Source organism: Manis pentadactyla, chromosome 11 (assembly GCF_030020395.1).
Source record: "Manis pentadactyla isolate mManPen7 chromosome 11, mManPen7.hap1, whole genome shotgun sequence".
NCBI lineage: Eukaryota > Metazoa > Chordata > Mammalia > Pholidota > Manidae > Manis > Manis pentadactyla.
Genome location: NC_080029.1, coordinates 106,201,647 through 106,224,926, shown reverse-complemented (window position 1 = coordinate 106,224,926; position 23,280 = coordinate 106,201,647). Strand labels below are relative to the sequence as shown.

The following is a 23,280-nucleotide window of genomic DNA, read 5'->3' as shown; positions in this document are numbered from 1 at the left end:
CTATCCCCATTTTCCTCAAGGAAACTTCCCCTCCCCGCCTCCATTTCCAAGCACTTATCATTACTGTATTACACATTTATACATGTGATTAACTAAATAATATCTGTCTCAGCCCTTCTGTCCATTTTATTCCCACAATGCAGCACATTGCCTGGCATAAGTGAAATGCTCAATAGATATTTGCTTAATTAATTAGTGACAATAAATGAACCAATTATTGATGGAGATTCCAAAAACTATATCAACAATCCATTCTCAGCAGTTAGGAGTTGATGCTACTTGCTGTCAGGTCTCCTGAGTTATTATTTAAGCCTTGTCCTCTGGTCATTCCTCCTCACAGGTGGGAAATGGGAACCAGCTCTCTGCCCTCCTCCCTGCAGGCTTAGAGCCTGTGTCAGGTGAGGCACCGACAGCAGGATTTGTGGGCCAGGCTGTTCTGTGCTCTCCCTGAGGTCAGCACAAGGTTTTCTACTCTCTTCTCCAACCAATTAAGTTTCAACACTTTCTCTTCACACTGCATGTGAATTTGCTGTGCTTTTCTGGGTCATCTGAGTGCCCTGAGTGTCCTGAAAACCCTCCTTCCCCTCCCCTCCCACTGGAACTTCCAGTAAATGCTACCCTGCTTAACCACCCTCATGAGGCTTCAAGGTACCATCTTTACCATTGTTAAAACTTGTCAAATGTCCTACCTATCCTTGTATGAGGAATCTTCCTAATGCAGTTTGTCATCAGTTCTTCCGCTTGCACTGTGATGCTCTCCACAGAACAGCAGCCATTAAATCTACTCACCTAAAGTCACGACAGCGGACCTTACGGAGCGCTTCTTTAATGCTGTCATCCTAACCAGGAAAGGTAGACGTTTCCCCTGTAAATATTTTATTTTATGAGGTCCTACCCTCTGGATATCTTAACTGGAACTGGAATCTAAACTTTTTAAATAAATGAAATCTATTTTAGCTCGTCCACCAGATCAACATTCTGTCTTGCATTTTTGACTGTTTAAACTTTCTAGCTAATTGAATTAGTGACTCTGAGTTAATTAAAAGGAGTTGGATATAAAGACAGCAGGTTCAAGGTGTGTGAACATCCAGAAACTCTCAGAGAGGTCCTGGGGAAAGGAAGTATCTTCTTCATTCCAAATTCTTAAGCATTTTGGTATGCAGAAGACACAAGAGTATTAAGTTACAGAACGGAGGTACTATGCCTCTTCTGAATTTTACGTAAGTTTTTCCTGATCTTCTGCCCTGCATATGTCTCAGCCACAGCACCTATAACTTTATCATCATCTTATTTGCATGTCTTTCTCCCCACAAGACTATAAAAGATCTAAGCAGGAGACCATGGTTTGCCTGCCTCTGTACCCTCGGTGACCTGGCGCTGGTAAACCACACTCAAACATTTGATGACGAATGAATGGGCATGTCTGGGACTCTTACTCTTACTCTGTCTTCCACAACCCACAGCAAGTGACTGTGCAGCTGGGTTGAAACACCAGGGGCGAAGTGCAGGAATGTCCTGTTTACTGTTCACCAAGGCCCCCTAAGAGTCTTATCAGGACCCAAACACCTGGATCAGAGTCACAGCGGGGAGGGGATGCATCTAGGGCTTTGATGGAGGGTTCAAAACAAACATCCTAGGATGCCACACCAGGCATTCTATTCAGAATGCAGAAGAGTGATACAATTATTACAAGAGTCATGTCTGGGGGAAAAAAATGAAAGGAAGGAGACCCTGTTTCTTTGAATCTTTGCCTCTTTCCCATTTCCCTCTGTGGATGGAAGGTCCGTGCCACTCCCGGCACACCAGAGTGTGTGGGAAAGAGGTGTCCTCCTGCACCTGGACACCTGATTAACCCCTGCTGCCACTCCTGCTCTCAACGGTTGTCACAGTAAGTTAATTATGTGATGTTAAAAAACTGAGAAAAATTAGAATTTTTTTAGTTTCCCTCACTAACATGCCTCCCTTGGAGAAGACAGAAATGAGTTTTCACACAGAATTAGCCCTGTCTTTAGGGAGGCAATGCATTGATTCTGAGATTAGAACTGGTTTTACCATCTGACCCTCTGTTGACCTTATATTTTGAAGGAAACTATTCACAGATGGTAGGAATGAGGGAAAGAAAAATCTCAAAGTAATATGGGAAAGGCCCACCGAAGCACATATGCATTTATATAAGACTGAGAGACATTTCCAAATTGTTGGGTCAAACATAAACATACGCCATTACTTGAGGACAATTTTGGAGGAAAAAAACTTCAACATTATTGAATGTGAATTTCTATAAAGGTTATAAAATATATAAAACATGGATGTAATGTTAGAAAGAATTTACACTATGAGGAACCAAACGAGATAAAAGTACAGAGACTTATTTTTTAAGTACATAAAGCAAAAACAGGCCGCTCAGATGTTCCTCAAATACATCACTAATTAAGCCAAATACGACACCCTTCCCCCTGCTTTCCTGTTACTGGGCTTGCCTGCTTTTCATCAGGTCTCTGCATCTGTGTCCTCCTCCTCCTTCACCCCTGTCAGTTAGACGTCCCCCTACCTCGTGGACTCGCCCACCGCCCTACCCCACCCCAGGGCCGCCCTGCCTCTCACTAACCACTTTCCCCCAGAAGCCCCCCCAAGCTTTCCCATCCCCTGCAGGCCTCCTTCCAGGCACCTGAGGCCGTACCTTGGGCTCAGCCCTGTCTCCTCTGTCTGCCCCAGCCTGGCCCCTGGGGGCTCTCTCTTATCAGTCCTGCCTCTCCTGAGCCCTCCCTGAGCCTCATTCTTCCTCCCCACCTCCCACTCCCTTACTTCTAACCATTCTTCCAACTTGCACCCTCTCCCACCTCTACAAAATCATGTCCCTGTCAAGTCCCTAATAAAAACCATCAAGGGCTCCCTTACCATTAAAAACTTCTCTGTCACGGCATTACAGTACTCAAGGGGTCTTCACACTCCCCTCCACCTCAACTTTTCTATTTAAAATCCTTTCATGTTGTTCTTAAAAAAAAAAAACTTTTATTATAAAATTTCCATCATTAGTAAAAGTAGAGAAAATAGTATAATTTAACTCCTATCTACCCAGCACTCAGCTTGTGACCCTTTATCAACACATGGCTAATCTTGTTTCATCCATACCCCTATTCACTTTCTCCCCCAAGTGGATCATTTTAAAGCAAATTCCAGATAGCCTATCATTTCACCCATAAAAACTTCAGTAAATTTTTTTTTAAACATGAAGACTCTTAAAAACAGTATCACTGTCATCATTGCTAAAAAATTTTGTTTTATTATTTCTTAGTACCATTAAATACAGAGATCGTTGTTCAAACGTCCCCAGTGATTTCAGATATTTTTGTTTTCTCCAGCTGTCTGTGGTCCACGCTGCGGATCTGGGTCCCCAGCTCGTACAAGTCTCTTTTAATCTGTAGCCACCTTAACTTCTGCTGCTCCACGAGGCTCCAGCCAGACACACATCTCACTTTCCCTTCTGTAAAGTGTTGCTTACACTGCACTCAGCACCCAAAATGTCCTCAGCCTTCGTGCTCACATGTCCAAATACCCCTCACCTTTCACAGCTCAACCCAAACACTGCCCTTTCCACACAATCTTTCCTGATGTCCGCAGCCGCCATCCTAAACACAACCCATCTCCTACAGCCCATCATCTCCACTTCACAGGGGGCAGTTACTCTTTCCTACTCTATAATCAGCCTGACAGTTACTTATCTCCCCTTCTACCTTCGGGAAGGTAGATTTACCTGATTTATCTTTATAACCCTTACAGAACTCGGCACAATGTCTTGCACTTAGCAATGGTTCAGTAAGTAAATCTGTAAATGCTATATTTAAAAAAAATATAAACAGGGAAGTGAAGGATGGTAAAAGTATGTCACAAATCTTCATCCACCTCCTCTTCCCCCTCCATTCACTGAAGAGCTGTTTGTTGTCTAGCTGCTGGGTAGTGCCCCTCTGAAAGTGCCGAGTGGCCCGGAAGTCATATCGCCCGACACAAAAATAGAAGCAGTTCTTGTAATATCATCAAAATATCTGCAACTTTTAGACACGAATTGATCCTTCCAAGATCAACATTAATGTTATGATAGTGATCCCAACAGACAAGATTTGTTCGTTTTCCTGAGAAACAATTTTAATTCATAAAATAAGACCCAGATCAGTCTAATGCCTGGCTTTGGGACTGTTAGGACTCAAAGGTTATCTCCCCTTTTGTCAATTAATTCCTAAAACGCACCAACATTAACTGAACACCAATTAAGTGCCAAGCACAGTGGAATGCCAAGTGGGAAATGATGACAGTCCTTAGTATGACAGAGACGATAAAACCAAGAACAAAACTTCTAGCAATACCAGGTGCCTGGAAACTGTAAGGTCCGTGAAGCAACTAGGGAAGATCCTGGAAGAGCCAGAATTTGAGCTGAGCCTACTCTATGGAAAATCTGAAAACAATAAATTTTCTGCACTTATTTTTTGCACAGAAGTTAAACATAGGAAGGGGTAGGGATGAAAAAAGAGAAGCTAACCGCTGTGGATGGTCTTCATTTTAATCGCAAACAGCAGTCATTCGCATCACATTGACAGTCCATTTCTCCACGTAGATTCCAGCCACTGTCATAAACCCAAGTAGAAAGGAGATTTCCTTTTCAAAGCTGCAGACTATAAAAGGACATAGGCCAGAAAAAGGTATGTCATGGCTTAAGGTGTCAAAGTCCTCAGCAGTCCTGTCAAAGAATGTCTGATAGACTGACAGACGCCCCCTTCCAACAGACCTCGATTCTCTAGAGCGAAGCAGCTCACCTAATGGCCCCCCGGCGCCACGGCTCTGCAGGAGGTACAGCTCCTTCTGCTCCACAGGGAAGCCCCGCAGAGCAAGACACTCAGGAACTCTTTTACTGAAATCCGTTCTTTAAATAGTGTGGCTGTTGGGGTTCCTTTTACAGAGCATCTATCTGGAAGAGCTGTAAAATGTTCTTAATAGAATTTGAACAGTTTTTCCCAAATGTTCTAGTAATTTAAAACTTTCAGTGCTCAAGCTCAGGCCAGGATGAAGTATTTATTATTTGACTAAGATAAAAGAGTACTTTAGGGGTTTGGAGCCCTGAGGCCAAGGCAAAAATTAGATGAACTGATGCCAGGAGGTTGCGCTGCCCCCAAGACTTAGCAAGGAAGTGACTTTTTAATGTCATAATGTAGTTTCTTAAAGAAATGTTAGCTTTTTAGTAACAGTAGTGTCTGAGTTCTTCCCCTGGGGCAGGAAAAGGCTAAAAGCTAGTGTACAGATTTAAGCAGCACTCCTTACCAAATTAAAAAATTATATTTAAGTCATTCTCCTCTGAGTAGTTAATAGAAAAACCTTAAACTTCTATAGATTACCCATAATTAAATAAAGCAACAAAAAGGCAGCATCTGTCCACTAAATTGACATTTTTTTCCATTAAATATGATATGATCATATTTGTTCATCAAACACCTTCAGAAGCAAAAGGAAGCAAGACATAAAAATACAATCATGAGCTTCTTTTAGAAACTGCAGGAAAACTCAAAAGGCAAGGTGCAGAAGTCCAGTTTCCTGGAAGACCTCCCCCACCGTCATCATCAGAGAAAATCCCACAGGAACCACACAGCAGGAACTGAAAATCCAAGAACAGAAAATCCAATTGGGAATTTGTCCTCTACTCACTTTCACTCATCAGACATCGCCCAGATGTGACTGTGTGCTAGACATCAAGCTAAGCCCAGTGTTGGCCTGCAATGGGCTGTGTTTGGTCTACTGTGACTTTTTTTTTCCCCTAATTTGAAGTAAGGTTTCAAAATCAGGAGATCTCACATCAGTATCTAGGTATTTGGCTTCTCTTAAAAAATTGAGAGATCTAGCCACATGGGCCTAGAATTCTTTCTCTGGCTCAACTACAGCATGGAAGCAACTGACTCTACAGCAATGGACACACTTTCTGGCTTGCCACAGTCCCCACTATGCCCTACTGTCTCCCCAACAAATCACCCAGAACGTCACTCATTTAATGCCCCTGTTTGGGCCCTGAGGTACCTGAGTTTGCCACACCCACTCTAGGAACAGACAAGTGATAAAAAAAAGTCCCCTGTGCTTAAGAAGCTGTGAGTCTAATGGAGTCAACAGACAGGAAGATCAAGTAGAGCATGGTGTATGATACAAACTACAATAAAGGAATAACCAGGGTGCAATGCTCTAAGGAAGGTGCAACAAACCCCAGTGTGGGGAGGAGAGGTATCTTGGCACCTTCACAGGGGAGAGGATATTTGGGGAAAGTGAAGGATGAGAAGCAGCTGGACAAGCAGAAAAGGAAAAGGAAGTGAGTCCACATGTGCAAAAAAATGAGAGGACTAATAGAATATGGAGGCTTCTGGAGATGGGGTTAGGCAGAGAAGGGGCTCCTACTGTCTACCATGCTAACAATTTTGAACTTGAGTCTGGGGCAGCAGGGAACTAAGAGAGCTATTTAAGCAGAGGCTGAAACGATCAGATTTGTTATTTGAGAGAAAGATGCTGGCAGCCGTGAACATGTCCTGGGGCAGAGAGCATTGCTGGCACAGGCACGCACCCCTCTGGATGCAAAGGCGAACCCCTTTGTGTTAGTTTCCTGGTGCTCGGAAACCCCACATTCCCTGCCAATGACACATGTGTTGGCTGACTCACCCATTATTTCCCTTACATACTGATACGGGTCAGTGCAGTTCTTGAACTGGCAAAATGAAAATGCTGTAAACTAACATACTATGTTGACCTTGAAAACGGTCCAAATGCAGCAACCTAAGTCTCTACAGATCACCTTGATTCCATACAACAAAGATCTTCTTTCACCCACCATGTTCCCTTCCTCACAAAGAGTAGAGGACCTAGAAGCTTCCAATAAAATATCCTGCACCCCAAGTGTGGCATGTGCTTATTTTCCCTTATAGTCAAATCTCTGTTAACATTTCCCAAACACCATCTTCAACTGCCCTTCAAAGAATATACTATGTTAACTTGAACTCTGATGCAAGGTTTGCAGGTGCTAATGACATGATGGGTCCAAAGGAGAATCATTTTACTCAGTAGCCTACTGGCATGCACCTGATGAAATAACAGACATAAAGGCCAATGACAATGACATCAGGCAGTTGCACAGAAAGGAAATGGGATAGAAAAACCAGACATGTCCTCTCAAAGCAATGAAAATTAAATCAGTTTCACTTTTCTCCCTCAAACTAAACCAAATCTCAGCAAATACTAAGACAGGCAAATCAACAGGAGGCCCCTTAAAAACTGTCTCTGTTAGGACAATCCCAAACAGACTATTTCCCAGACTTCTTATTGTGATAACAAACAAGCCCATCTTTCACTTCTTGTCATTTGCAATTACCTTGCTATAATTGAAAACCAGTGAATCGCTGTAGAGCTCATGGCTGAGAGCGCCTACTAGCCCTGAGCTGTCCCTGTAATCATCACAGAATAAACAAACAATATGAAGAGTTCTTTTCTCATCATCTTTTACCTATAAATACCAGTCTCTCAAAACTGTATGCTCTGTAATTCCCCTTTCCCTAAAGATGGCATGATATTTCAAAGCATTTTCCCCTTCAAAACACTGCTTTTCTTCAACAGTCAAGGTAAGGCCTGAACCAAAAGATTCAACATAATTTGGAATCTATTTATAGGAGCCAAGAATTCAATTAAGAGAAAAATTGTCTTTCAAGGGCTTGGGCAATTCATCCAATGAACCCATCTGTTCTTTGTGGAGAAAAGAACCTGAATTATCTAACAAAAGGCTTTGCAAGTCGGAAGGAACAGGCTAGGACAGGGGAGAAGAGATTCAGAAATCTGGGTCCTATCTGCAATCCTACCGCACTAGCAAAACCCTCCAACTCCCAAGGCCTCTGGCCTTCAGGGACATCTACAGGGGCACAGCTCTCCACTCCGCAAGGGGCTGCAGAACATTAAGAGCTCACTCGTGGGCCTCTAAAGCTCACCCAGTGCCACGGCATTTAACCAATGCCCTTAACAGTGTTGAAGTTTATAGACTGTACAAGGCCAGGGGCTGCACTGCCGAGCTTATTCTTTGTGAACAAGCTCTACTCCCACAATGTGAGGACACTGAGCGTCACTCTGTAATGAAAAGGACAACTGGCGAGTGTGGGCCTTTATCCCCGCCCAAGCCCCATTCTCTTGCGGCATCCCGACCCCTGCCGCGGTCCAGCTCACCCTGGTGGCCTCTTCCACACTCTCCCTCAGGGCCTGCAGCTCGGTGTCATACTGCTCCTTCAGCCGGTCCATCTCCCGGTCGTGGCTGGAAACCTCCTCCTTCAGGGCTCCCTTCAGGGCGGCGAGTTCTCGCTCCCGCTTTTTCAGATGGTCCTCCTGCTCCTCTTTGGCGAAGAGCAGATCCTGAAGATCCTGTTTTGCCTGTAAGAGCTCCTAAAGAGAGGATGCAGGGATAGGCAGGTGAGGAAGAAACACCTTTGTCTGCCACGAGGCCCTCAGTCACCCAGGTGAACGGCCACACGCTCATCTGGCTCCCCCACCGCTGTCTCCTCACACCACACGCTGCTTTGACCAGCTCTTCCTCTCCCCTTTCACTGCGCCAAGGCCTTCATTCCCCTTGACACGTCTGTCTGAGCTCTTTTGAGACTTAAGGGAAAAAAGGGAAACTGATTTACTTTTCAGGGCTTTGAGGGGACATGCCTGTCTTTTCTGTCTCATTTCCGTGCTATGCAGTGGTCTGGCGCCCTTCCTCTTGGCCTTTACGTGCTGTTGCGTCATGGGGTCTTGTTGACTTGCTGGTCTCGCTGGCTTCACAGCCCCGGAACCCTGTGTGTGGCCAAACCCTGATCCATGACCCTAGTACTGGGGACAACTGCCCCTTACTCCCTCTATCACACTCTGAGCAAGGGACAATATTCACATTTTCTGCTCCTCAGCTGCCGAGGACTTTATGAAGAAAGTCACAAAACTGGGGCAACAAGTTCCACTACAAATCACATTACCTAAACCCAAGTGTGTCCTGCAGAAGCTCAGTATTCCTTTTACCTCCCAGCTTTGCACTAGACCTGCTCAGTACCCTGCAAGCTCAGAACTCGCCCTCTCCTACAGACACCCTCACTTCATACTCGGCTGGGCCTGGGCCTCAGCTGCCTCCCCACCCCAGCTCTCCTCTGCAGCCAGGCCTTCTCCCCACTGGGAACCACGTCACAGACAATGAGCTGTCCCTTGCCAGCCTGCTCCAAGTCTTTACTGCATCCATTATCTCTTCTTTTCCTGTCATTTTGTTCTTCTCCATTTGCTTTAGTCTATGTCCTTTCCCTTGGGGCACAAGAATCCTTTAACGGAAGACAAAAAAATAAACACACACACACACACACAAGCTTTCCCACCAAACTTCTGAAAGCATAATTTCTGTTCAATGCCTCCACTTCTTGAACACCTACCTATTCACTCCTTCATCTCTTGCTAGATGGCTTTCATCCTGCTTTGACTACCTACCCCCTCCGAGGTCATAGTAACCTCTTGATGGCCATATCCAATGGCCTCTTCTCAGTCCTCACGTTCCTGACCCCTCTTTGATCCTCCCCACCTGTCTCCTTAGAATTCTTTTGCCTTGCAGTTCCAAGACCCTGAGCTCTCCCGTTTTCTTCCCTCAGGCCATTTTTTCAGTGACAATCTGTTCTGGCTTTTCTTTCCCTCTTCACGAAAGCTAAGATGATCCACAAGAATGAAACTCTGCATTCTTTGTTTCTTTTGGGCCTGCTAGTCTACTTTTTTCCAATTATTAATGCTATATGAATAACTCCCAAATATTTTCCTCCAACTCTTATCTAAGTCCATACCTGCATTTGCAACGACCTGCTAAACACATCCACCTGGATGTCCCACAGGCGCCTCACCTGCCGGTGGTTTGTATTGGTCCATGAATTCAGCGTGTGCATTATTCTTGTGCATGGCACCATCTGTTCGGAAGCCCAACAGCTACCTTGACCTCTCTCATCCTTGTCCCTCACAACCAAAGAAATAGCTCTGTAACATTTTAGATCTTTTCCCTCCCCTCCTTGGTTTAGGCTCTCATCACTTCCTGCCCAGGCAGCTTGCAATCACCACCCAACTCTCCACGCATCCTCTAGTCTTTCACCTGTGGCACCTGGGGCATCGTCTACAGAGCACCCTCCATCTGAAGGGCCCTGCTTGCCTCTCAGTCCCACCTCTCTCTGCTTTGCAGAAGTCTCTGAGGAGTTAGATGCCACAAGGCCTCCTCCAAGAAGCCTTCCTGAATCCCCTTCCCAAATACTCACCTTGCTTTAGCTACACAAACATGCACTTAAAACTTTCACCTTGCAGTCCACATATTTACATTATTTTACCTCCCCTGCTAGACTGTCAGCATCTTGAAAGAAGGATAGAGATATGATTTATAATACTTTTGATACATGGATCAATGATACTAGGGATAGGTCTATTATGGGTATAAATATATTAACATGTCCAGTATAGCAGGAGTCTGGAGTTATTAGAATAATAAACTAGTCTATTTTTTCACCAGAGGCTTCTGAGAAAATACACATCCTGTGTATTAGTCTTTGTGAACAAGCTCTTTTCCCACAGTGCGATGGCACCGAGGGAACCAGAGGAATGGCTGCCGCCTGGGCACAGAAGGCCTCAAGGATGCCAAGCTACTTTCCATTCAAGAAGTGCATCATTGGTGAAGGGATGAAAACATTCCTATCGATTCAAAGATTAACAACGGAATCTCTTTCCTTTTCCTGGGGACATGCAGATCCATTCTGCAGTCCCAGGGGAGAGCTGCCTTGCCGGGAGCAAGACTGAGCCCTTCAAGAATCCAGCTAGCAGGCACTGATGAGCTCAGCTTAAAGGGCAAGAGATGAAGCCAGGTAGCTTTTCCAAAGCACTGAGCACAGAGCTCATAATCCAATCTTATGAAAATACACTCCGCCCTGATATTTCCCTACAGGGACGTCCTGCCGCCACCAGCCCCTCCTGAAGGAGTATCAGAGCCTCCCCGCCACTGTTGCTATTGGCTGCCCCCTCATGTCCTCCGGAGCCCCTGCCAGACTCTCCTCAACAGTCCGTGTGACTCTAACCCTGTCTCCTGCCCTTGCTCTCATACATTTCCCAAGTGTTCTGACGATAAGGCAGTTCCTCCTCCCACACTTATCTCTTCCAGGACCTATCTGTGTTTCGTGTTGCTTCTTGCATATACTGCCGCCAATGCATGTCAAGAACCTAGCTTTTTATGGCCCATTCTACACTGATAGCTGTTATCTGCGGCTGGGCTACTGCCTAAGTGGACTGTGCTGCACAAATCCAATCAGATTACACCTCACCATAGCACTTAGAAGCACTTGAAGTTTTCCAGGATAGAGACCAAAAAGCACTGGAGATTTCAAACACTTCACTTCATCCTCAATGGCTTTATTGCCAATTACACCCAGCCAACGAAGAGAGCGAAGATATATAAACTTCAAAACATAAGTAAACGTCCTTAAGAGATGAACATGCTTCTCTGTAGACTCCAATCAAAGAAAATAAGGGAAAACTTTGGCCAATCAGAATCAGTGCTTTCAAAACTTATATGCATCAAGATAGTTGCATATATGAAAGTAGCAGGGAGATAAAAATCTTAGTGAGTATGAATGGGAGAGGCTATAAGAGTTCACCAAAAGCTGTAGTTGGCGCTTACTACATAGTAAGAATTGTGTTAAGTATTTCCAAAAAACAAAAACTACAACAACCCTAGAGCTCTATGATGCCAACATGTCTAGGGTCGCACAAGTTTGTAAGTGGGAGAGCCAAGAAGGAACCCAGATTGGATAAAAATGCCCCTTTGCTACATTAGTCAGCCTTTGCAGGCCTGACAGTGAAACTACACACTCAGGAGGTTCTGAGGAGCAATCACACTGTGCTCTGTCTCTTAGATGCAAACAGAACAGAGCACCATGTTTAGCTGGAAGTGCCTGTAAGGAGGCCCATATCTTTAAACAAAAGCAAAGAAACATGCCCAAAATCTGAAAAGATAAAACAGAAGGGAAGTTGAAAGAAAAAGGAAGCGTGCTCTGGGACCCAGCTGTCAGCAGCAGCAAGTGGCCACCCTGCCAAGGGTGCGCTGAGATGCACACCAGGATGCCTTGAGCAGCAGCTTATTTACCTGCAGAAAGCTTCATTTCACACAGCATCTACTCACAGGTATGCCGTGTCACAAGGAGGAAAGTACTAATCTAGACCCTCTTCTGTGTAAATGTTTGCCAGAAGTTCCACAAGCTCCCTATCTCTGGCCCACGCTCACTGAAAGGGTAAGTACAGGGTTTTATGTCAAAACTGTAGCTCATTTTTATATAAATTTTTCCTAGAAAGCAATGTAGCTGGGGAGAAACATGATTTTTAGTTGCTTTTCCATTAAAATTTGTATAATATTCAGTAATAAAACTACAAAAGAAGTTTGTATTAAAAACCTCATTTCTGAGCACAAACTGTGCCCAGATCAATACAATCTCATAACTAGAATATTTTACTGATACCTAAGTACTTGAATCTTGTCAAATGCCGTGGCTAAAACACCACTAGACTCCGTTGGAGTGAGGCCCACCTGTCAGCACTGCAGGCTCCCATCAAAGGCAACAGCTAGTAACTAGAAAACTCCACTGTCACGGCACTTAGAACAAACAATATCTCATATTTACCCATTACCAGGATAGAGGGAAAAGCATTTATGAACAAAGAAGTGGCCAAACACTTGTTCTATAATCATCTTTGTAACGAGGTAAAAAAAAAAATATTCAGAACCATCAACTGTTTAACTCATTGTTGGTCAATTATATAGCTTATCCTAAGAAAATGAGGGTATTTTCTACTATCCCTTCCTTCTTTTCTGTCTTCCTTGTTTTTTAAAACTATTTTATTCTCTGTTAATGCAACTTTGCTGATTCCATATAGGGGCCCATTGTTATTTAACAAAATGTAAAGTACTAAAAAAAGAAAGAGTTCATGAAAAATCTTAGTCATTGTGCATGCTTCAACATAAAGGGCCTTCAACCTTTTTCAAACATTCAGAAGCAAACATGTTTAATGTTCAATGACTGCATTTAAAGGTCTGTTCTAAGCCAAATGCCATGGAAAACTTGGCCATAACTGTTATCTGTTAACAGATTCCCCCAGGCCATTTTTTATTAAAATATGAAGAATAAATTGAATGTGACAAGGAGATCGGGTCTTTTTTATTAGTGATGCAGAAACCACAGATCGTATTTTAAATGTTGCTGACAAGTCAAAGAAACCTGATAAAAACAGTAAGGATGATTTTCCAGAGGGGGAGAGAAACCCACTTTGGCAAAGAGAAGCTAACTGTGCCCTAACGCATCTTGCAGCAAGACAGCAGTACAGACACAGTTGCCATTACAGGACAAATGCAACCAGAAAATCAGCAACATCAGGAATGCTGTTTCCCTTTCCTATGTCTCTCATTACCAGCTTCTGTCTGAAAACACATCACCAAAACTGAGCCTCGGGTTCCTATCCTACTTACCACTGTCAATAATCAATAAATGAATTAAACAACGTGCATTAATGTTTACACAGAATCTTGTGCTTAAAGAGATAAAGAAGCTTACAAAGAATTATTCCCTTTTCTTAAAATGGTGACATTTTAAAATAATTTAAATACTGAAATTTATTTCTTCATTTGCTCTATTGCTTGGCACTAGGCTAAGCATGCAATGGGGGAAGAAGCAAAAATGACATCTTCTTGAATTAGCTGGCTAGTATGAGAAAGACACAGATGCAAAAACAGAGCAAGGTCAAAGGTGCTAAAATAAAGAAACTAAAAGGATAGAAGGTGAAAGAGCAACTGACACTTATGGGCTCAGTTGTCACGATAACTCAGCAACTCAAGAGATTTCCCAATGGCTAAGCTAACATCTTTCCCTTTTACAATGAATGAAGTGTCCACACAAGGAATCACAGAATACAGTGAATTCTTACCTTCTATTTAAGTTTGTGTGTGAAGCTACAATTTTATGGAAAGCCATAAACATGTTCAGCGACACCATTTCTGGGAACTTATCCTTATCCTAGGACATTTTTCTAAAGAAGTAAGAGGATACATGTAAAACACATTCATATTTTTCATAATTGAAAAAAAAGAGAAACAACGAATATAGTAGGATGAATAAATACATGTGGTTTACCTCCTTAAAATATGAAATACAAAGACTATAGTTTATAATAAGGAAAACCATTTCTGACAAACTAACTTTTAAAAGCAGGTATCAAAGCTGTAGGGCCCTACAACTGTCCCTAAATTATAGATGGTTAGATAAAACCTATCCATGAATAGGGAGGCAAACAGAATATACAGAAATAAAAATAGTTGTTAAGGTGTTAGGAAAATATGTGTCTATACACACACACCCTGTTTTGTTTGTTTTTTAAGAGGATGGAACATACTTTAATAGTTTACTAGCTTGATTTAATAACTTCAAAATATTTAGACCCAGATTATATGAGTCTCCATTTGTCCTCTGCCCAGGACCCGTGAATGTAGTTGGGCCTAAAATTTGGTGGTGGGGAATCAGGGAGTCTTAGCCCAGGACTCCCCAGTAGATAATGAAAAGGGCTGGGAGCTGTATGAAACAAGCTAGGCCTGGCAAGCCAGAATTTTAACTCACGGTACCTTCTGAGTATATTTTCTTTCTGTTATTCTTCAGCTTTCAGGACAGTCTTGCTAGAAAATTTCTGGCTGCTATTATAGCTCAACAGCATGGCAGTGAAAAACGGTCATCCTACCAGCCCTCTACCCCATTTTAAAATTTCCTTTTATGTTGTTTCAATAATATTTCAGTGATAAATACACATATTTGCAAAGTCCCATTCCAATGTACCTGGTCCTTATAACTCAGTCCAGAAGAAGGCAGAGCCACAAGAAGCATGTATAACAAACACCATGAATCCAGTGGTTCTTAAAGAATTGTTGGACAAAAAGAGAACTACCAGGCAGTAAGAAACAGGTCCAAGGCCTGCTCAGAGAAAAGGTCTAAATGGAGACATGTAGCTAAGATCATGTGGGGAGAAGAGAAATGATTCCCCTCTGCCCATGTGAAAACCAAATCCATGAGAATGGCTATGCTGTGTGGCCACCAGCACCCTGCTTTCTGCCCCTGACAGGTCATGGGGATGAGAGAGGCTAAGTTCTAAGAAGCAGGAACTAAAATGCCTCCTAGAGAATTACTTAAAACCTAAACAAGGAAGGGCTGACAACTGAGACTTACAGGGAGCTACAAGGATTTATGAGCCAGAAGATTTTAACCCCAAGAAGCACAAAAATGAGCCCTAAGCCCTTAGGGGAAAAGCAGTAGAAAATGAAAGTTAAATACTAACAAGGTACCTTGTTTTTTCTGCTTTTTTCTAAATTGTGCATCATTCGTCGATTGTTTCACAAACTAAAGCTTACAAGGATATAAATTTCAAAACTACACCAAAAATATAGGTAATGATAATGTTACAGCCAGTATTAAAACATCTAAATGGACACAGAGATAAAGTTCTGTCTTCTCCTGACCCCAAGTATACTCATTCCCAACAAAAAGTGTAGATATTCAAAATCTATTCTTGCTCTCTAATCATTTCATATGTGTATACCACTTCAACAGGATGATAATTTTGTTCAGGGAAAAGATAGTAACTGTCTTTGGAAGACCCCATAATAATTAACAAAGGCTAAGTAAAGGAAAGAATCACCCTTCTCCACTGACTTATAGATTGGTAAGAGCTACTAAATACTCAGTAGAGGATACACTGGTATGGGCAGAGGCCAGATGGGCAGCCTGAGCACACAGTAAGTTCATTCATTCATTCATTCATCCATCCATCCATTCATCCATTCACTCACTCATACATATCCACCCAACCATCCACCAAATATTTACCAAGTGCTCTATGCCCCAGGCACTGGGACAGCTGCTGTGGATAAAATGCTAAGCCAATCATGCCCTAGCCACTAATGTCTTTAAATGTTTTTTCATCAGCAGCATTACTTACAAAGTGTTTTTGCCCAAAGTTTAACATGAATAGTGTTTAGATCTCAATTCAAATTGACTAGAAATACAGGGGATAGTGGAAGAAGTTAATGGACACCACAGGGAAACAATCAGACAAATCCAGAATGTGGGACATTGGTTTGGTCTCTTTAAAGACCGATGGGATGGAAGAAAAAGAGCAGGGAATAGAGGATGGCAGGCAGTGGGGCTATACTAAGATAAATGAACTCAGAGAACAGTGAAAGCAATGTAGGATTCTTGATTGCATCCCGGCTTGGGGCAGGGGGCTATAAAATATACTTGGGGGACAACTGGCAAATTTGGAATAAGGACCACGTGTTATAATTACTGTTATATTACATGAATTATTAAACTTTTTAGGCATGATAATAGTATTAAGGTTATTATATTCTCTAATTTTTTGAAGATTTGTGCTGAAGAATTTAGGTATGAGGTGTGGTGTTATCTGTAACTTTGAAATGGTTCAGCAAAGACAAATATATGGATGGATGAAAAAAATAATAGGTTGCATGGATTGACAGATGAATAAATGGAGTAAGTACAGAAAAATGTTGACTGCTGTTGGATTTGGGTACTAACTCTAGGGGAATTAATGAATTATTCTTTCTACTTTTCTGTATGGTTGAAAATCTTCCTAAGACAATGTTTAAAAACTATTACATATGATGCTCTTACAGAATCTAGCTATAGGCACAGTAGCAAATGCACACAACAGAATATGGCTCTCAGCACCCAGTTCCACCCCCCACTTCCCATCCTCTTCAAGCAGATGGGACCTCTTGTCACCTGACCCCACTGCCCCCTTACCTCAATCAGAGCCCCTTTCTCACTGTCCTCGGATCGTTTAGCACTATCCAACTCATCATGCATTTCTGAGAGCTGGTCCTGGAGATCCCTGATCTCAGTCTGGTGCTGTTCCCGTTCCATCTTCACCTGGAACAGCCTGGCAGAGAAGCAAGCCCATCAGAGAGACTCTCCTAGGCTCTGCTTCTTTCCATCCAGTCTGATTTCAGACCTTCAGATGATTAAGCAGAGTCATCTAAAGCCCCAAGGAGCCTCCTATTCCGTTTCGTGCTGAACAAAAAAATCACAGACCAGAAAAGGCATTGGGAAAAACCCATTTCTACAAGCTATTTTCCCAAGAAGACGACATTAAGAATGCAAACCAATGTAACGGGACATTTTTCCCCACAAAAGGAGACCTAGAGTACTAGAATGTGGATGTAGAAGACAAGGAATTGACAAAAAGAGCACAACTTTTCTGATGAATGTTTTCACTGAAGCTGCCTCACTCCCTACCCCTCACCTTTCCAGTGCTCTAGACCAGGAGAGTCAGCAAATTATGGCTTGTGGGCTAACTGGCCCACTGCCTGTTTTTGTAAATAAAGTTTTATTAGATAACAGCCATGCTCATTCATTTATGTATTGCTTACGGTCATTTGCACAATGTGATGGCAGAATTGAGTGATTCTAACAAAGATCATATGGCCCATAAACTATGCAGTATTTACTCCCATAAACCATAAAATATTTACTATCTTACAGAAGTTTGCCAACTGCTGCTCTAAACTCAGAACTATTCTTTTTCATTTTGTAGTCTTTACTACACTCCAAATTTTCTGATTTTTTTCTCACCAATTTCTTTTCTGAAATCAATCTCTAAGAATTTGTGAAAAGCAAAAACTACATTACCAAAATTGCAAGGGCAATCAAGTATTTTTATTATCAAAAGTTCTGTTTTTCTTGAATTTCCCTTGAGATTTCACTCCCGCTTAAACCTTCGCTTAAGGCTTCTGTCATGTGCACAGGGCTTCACAGCATTTTCAGACCGTAGCTTCAGATCCTTTTGTCACAGATTTGAATGAAAAACAATGACAGGGCCATCTTGGGCTTGACTTCCCTTCTCTGCAACCTCAATAAAAGCACTGGTCACAGAGACCAGCACCATCCAGGATGAAATCCACAAACTGGAAGCTTATGGGGGTCACATGGCATGTGCTTTTCGGAGGTTGAGCCCAGGCTCCTTGAAACCTCGGTCTTTAGAAATCACCACACAGCATTCCCTGCTTCTCATTTACGTACTGTGAGATTCACTCTAAGGGCTGAAACTTTATAAACCATTTTATTTATATAAAATATTAAAAGATGTACACAAAATTATTAATTTTATTTTTAAATTTTAATGTATTCTTAAGTTAATCGTTGTTCTTTTAATTATTAACCTTTCTGCTTACCAGTCAGGGCATTTCCAGTTTTGCAATTTTACAAGGAGAAGAGGGAGAAAAGGAAGGGTCAGCAGCCCCTGTAAATATCAGGAAGGCTGGAGAGCATTAAAAGGACAAAAGGGTGCTGGTTCCATCAGCTACAAGACCTCAGGAAGGCTACAGGCCCCAGAACTCACTCCTCCAGGTTTCTCCGGAGCTCCCCTTCGCTTTCCTCCAGTCTCTTCTGCAGCTTGGAGTTCTCCTCCACCTTGTTGTCATGTTGGCTTTGAAGATCTGCAAAGTTCACTTTCATTCTCTCTCTCTCTTCTCTGATGTTCTGTTGATTCTAATACGAACACACGTGATATTAAAGTACAGCCACTGTACATTAATGTAATGCCACCAAAGCCTACTTCCCAATTCTGATGGACTCGGTGTCCTCAAATTTATATGATTAAGTAATTCCATCAAACTACATAAGGCATAGGAGTTTGTAACTAGAAAGAATATTAAATATTAAATGAGTTGTAATACATCTAAAAGAGAAACACGAATATAGCTAAACTTCATTCTGCTATTTCTATTGCTTAGTTCAGATGGTTGATATGCATTTAGTTTCCTACTGGCCTGCCTGGATCCAACAGCATTTCTTTTATGCTGTCAAAGCAAATAGTGTCTATGTGCTTTGGTTACTTCAAAAAAAAAAAGAAGTTCTTTGGCTGCCAATATGTGGGAATTCATTCAGTGACGAGAGTAATGTTTCTTTGAGGGGAAAGAAAAAAATGGCTTTCACTTCACTTAGGGATCCCAACGTGTTTAAAATATTCTTTATCAATCAAGACAGAGATGAAAAAAATAACATAAAGGAAAAACCGGATACCTTGACTTCTAGCTGAAGCTGTCTCTGAAGTTCAGCCACTTCTGTGGTCAACTTGTTTTTCTGTTCCAAAAGACCTTTGACTTCAGATGAAGAATTACAAGCCTACAATTAATTGCAAAGATACCCTAATTTAAATGTTCAAGACTCTTTCAATTCCCTTCCTCCCAAAATATAATCAGAGTAGTGACATACAATCTTAAGACCCAATTCAAACGTAAACCCCTACAGAGGAAGGGGCAGAATGAAACCTTCTGGAGTGACATATCTTGATCTGGGGGGTGTTTACATTTATGCATACCTGTGTTAAAAATCCAATTAACTATAGTTCAGATTTGTGCAATTTACCATTTATAAGTTATACCACAATAAAACAACACAAAAAAGATGAAAGTATTTGTTGAAGATTCCTCTGTGGGAGGAAGTTACACCCAAAGCCCACGTCTCTGTGCTCCCAAGGCCCTGTGTACATGCATCTATCATGAGACTTTCATTACACTGGAAATTATTGCTTCTTAATAAGATTCTTATCCTTCACTCTCTTTTTTTTCAATTTAGCAATTTTTCCTTTTATTGGCAGTGTGTTTTTTTTGGTATCATTAATGTACAGTTACATGAGCAACATTATGGTTACTTGACTTCCCCTATTATCAAGTCCCCCCCACATACCCCATTACAGTCACTGTCCATCAGTGTAATAAGATGCTATAGAGTCACTACTTGTCTTCTCTGTGCTATACTGCCTTCACCGTGCCCCCCCACATTATGTTCACTCTCTTTATATGCCTCTATGCAGTAGGAAATTAAGTGTATATTAGCTTAATCAGCTTTCTTCTTCAGAGGTTACATTTCCATAAGAAGAAATAAAATGAAGAAGGATCTGATTAAAGACAGTCTATTAGAAAATAATCATCTCTGATTGAGTATTCTCAAAATCTGGCTAAAATCCTACAGCAAAATGATTCGGAAACTACAAATAGGGGGAGGAAAGAGATAAAAGCAGGAATCAGAGCTAGAAAAGGCAGGCTTGGTTCTCACTGGCCTGAGTCCAGGTGTGAGCTGTGTGTGAACTTGGAACGAGGTACTTCCTCACCTACTCCCTTGAAGTTAACCAGAACTCAATAGTCGGCTAAAACACAGGGCTTCCTATCTTCTTAGGCAAAATGGGAACAATCCATTTTGGAAATGTAAATCCAACCCAGCCAGGGAAATCGTACATTGTTCTTTCCCAAACGAAAACCCTACCTGCTTTGCTGTTTTCCAATATAGTCTGAATCCATAAGGGAGAGGGTTCTTACATTCTCCCACAGGAAATCACTTAACTGACATCAAAACAATAAAATTCCAAAGCTCTTGCCAGCAAACAATCAGATTTAGAAAATAAGAGGGAGAGAAGGGAGCAGAAGAAGACTGTGGGCAATTAAGCAGCTATGGCGCTGTGATGGGAGCCGGAAGGCTAAGAGCGGCAGTTCATCTTCTAATCATCCCTCCCTTGGTTCAGCAGCAGCTTCTTAACTGGCCTCCCTTCCTCTAACCTTGCCTCTCTCCAAAAGCTGCAAAAGGAATGCATTTTTAAGAATACAACACTATTCACTCCTGTTTAAAGTCCACTGATGGCAGCCCTATCACCTTCAGCCTACGTATGTGATTTCCAAAGTCCTTCCCAACTGGTGCTCCCTCCCCGCATCCTGGCTGTCTGCTCCAGCTACACTAAATGACCTCCAGTCCCCTAAACATAGCAAATACACACCTCTTTGTATTTGTTCATGCCATTCCCTCTTACCCAGAACACCCTGCCAGCCCTTCTTCTAGAGAATTCTATACTCAAGACACTATTAATGTCACTGACGTCTAGGAGGGCTAACCTGACTTCCCCAGTTTGGACTAGCTACCCTTGGTCTGTGATCCACAAAGACAATGTGTCTGCCTTAAGAATACATAGGTAAGCAAAAAGCAAGAGTCACAGTGATAATTTGGATTTAAGAGTTTTAACAAAAGACCCTAAACTAATCTTAAGAACTATGCAGAGTCTCTGAAGCCTGTCTATAAGCAAGGTATGTAATATAAAAATCCCCTAATGGGGGTGATTAATATATATGCACATGTGCATGTGTGTATATTAATATAAACATATTATACATGTTTATAAACATAAATGTACTCTATATACATGTATATATAAATAATATGTACTATATATACATGTATATATAAATAATGTGTGTATATTAATGTAAACATAAACACTGATATATACATAAATTGTTCTATTTGATGCCAGAGCAGCAGCCATGGGTTAACTGAGTGCTAGGGGAATACTGAGCAGTAGAGAAAAGAGGATAGTTGATGCCTAAAAATATCCTCTCTACATGTTTCCAAAGTTAAAAATGAGCCACTACAAACTTCCTGTTACCTGCCTCTGGGTGTCTTCTCTCTCCTTCCTGTGGAGAATTCCCCCGGGAGGGGAACAGGAAGCCCACAAGCCAGAAACGAGTTCTAATCCAACGTGGTGTAGGACTGAGGAACAAATTTTCAGTCTCCCCTCCTAACTGCTGCTTCCTTTCAGGGCACACGACATGTCTAGCACATAGCAGATGTTCATCAAATATGAGATGACTCCTTCTTTAACAAAAAAGTCTCCAAGTCCCACCTTGAATTCAGTACAATAAATTCAACAGGCAGTTTCTTAAAAAGAACTTGGCACCACTCTGCTCCTTCTTTTCCCTTCCACCAGTGCTGGTGGCTTCACCAGTCTCTATTCTTCATCCTCTCGTTCTTCCTCTCTTATTTCTTACTCTCTGAAGTCCCAGAGCTGGGGCCCAAGCCAGTTCGCACTTACCTTCCAAATTTGCCTACAATAATGCGAGGGCTCTCCATCCATTACTTCATTTCACTCTTCCTATTCTTACTTGTCCTCTCTAATATTTCACCACCTATTTGCTTCATCCTGCTCTATTTTGTATTTTTTAATAAAATACCTTAAAATATTTCTGAAAAAAGGCAGAATGCAAGTTAATAATATTCGAAACATGATCTTCCATCTTAGTTTCGCTCACTACTCAGGGAACTTCCCACCTACTGCTACGGTCAAAGGTACAGACTGAAGAAACAGCAATTTGTCTGCCACAGTCCAGCTTAAAAAAAGCCCTCTGCAAAATACAAAACTTCAATTTACTTGATTATTTCGTGGCGTGCTCCCTGCTGCTCGAGACTTTAAAGTCTGGATTTTCTCAAAGACCAGGTTGACTTTCCTTTTGGTAGCATCATCGTTATCGGTGCTTCTGGAAAAGAGGCAGCAGAAACAACGAGGGTACAACACTTGGTCTCAGAATATTTTAAGTGCCAAGACACACAGACAAGCCCTTTAAGATGATAAACTGCCAAGAAGCATGAATTAACTAAGGCTACCAACAAAACCAGTGCAAGAAGAACAGGATGGATGGTGTTATTTTTCTTCAAATAAATTTTTACATGTGACCTCTCAATTTGGAACAGGGGTCCCCATTTCCTAACATATGAAAGAGACATAATCATATTCTAAATAAGCTTGGAAAAAAACATCCAGAGAAAATGTACTCATCTTTTGTTTGATTCAAATTACTTATATCCATTCCATCAAGGAATTTCTCCTGTGTGTGTGTCTCACACAAACACACATTTTACTTTAAATCTTACACTAAGAATGATCTGCATTGACCTTAACTTGTATAGCTTGTGTTTAAAAAATAAATCCCCCAGGCCAAGACTGGCAACGCAGCAGCCCTCTGCCTAGACTTCCAAAGGTAATGATCAAATAAATTTTTATTAACTTCTTCCACACCTTCTATCACACATACCTGGCAATTAGGAAAAAATTTTTAGTAAGTTTCCTTAAATAGGCACCTCCTCCGTAAGAGTATCTCACCAGTCTCTCAATAAATCATAAGCAAAATAAAGAATTTAGAGAAAAAATTTTTTAAATCAAAAGTACTTCTATCTTAATCTTAACATGTAAATCCCTTCACAGAGACACTAATAACTAATTTTTAGAAGAATTTCTTTGGTTAGAAGAGAACCTCTTTCCTCCTCCTCCCCTCAAAGAACCCCTATCTGATTGAACCTGACTACTCTGTCA

At 41.8% G+C, this 23,280-nt stretch overlaps 1 protein-coding gene across 5 annotated transcripts in view; it reads right to left on the bottom strand.

Annotated features, from left to right (window-relative positions):
• Positions 1-23,280, bottom strand: part of CGNL1 (cingulin like 1) — a 170,160-nt gene that overhangs the window by 82,062 nt on the left and 64,818 nt on the right. For 4 of the 5 annotated variants that reach the window (XM_036929733.2, XM_036929732.2, XM_057488842.1 and 1 more), the window contains 5 exons: positions 22,342-22,447; positions 19,170-19,271; positions 18,487-18,635; positions 16,893-17,028; positions 8,230-8,442 (listed from right to left, as the gene is read on the bottom strand). In XM_036929733.2, the coding sequence (XP_036785628.2) occupies positions 8,230-8,442; positions 16,893-17,028; positions 18,487-18,635; positions 19,170-19,271; positions 22,342-22,447 (706 nt within the window). The remainder of the gene's footprint in view (positions 1-8,229; positions 8,443-16,892; positions 17,029-18,486; positions 18,636-19,169; positions 19,272-22,341; positions 22,448-23,280) is intronic. The other variant, XM_057488844.1, reaches the window with a different exon arrangement.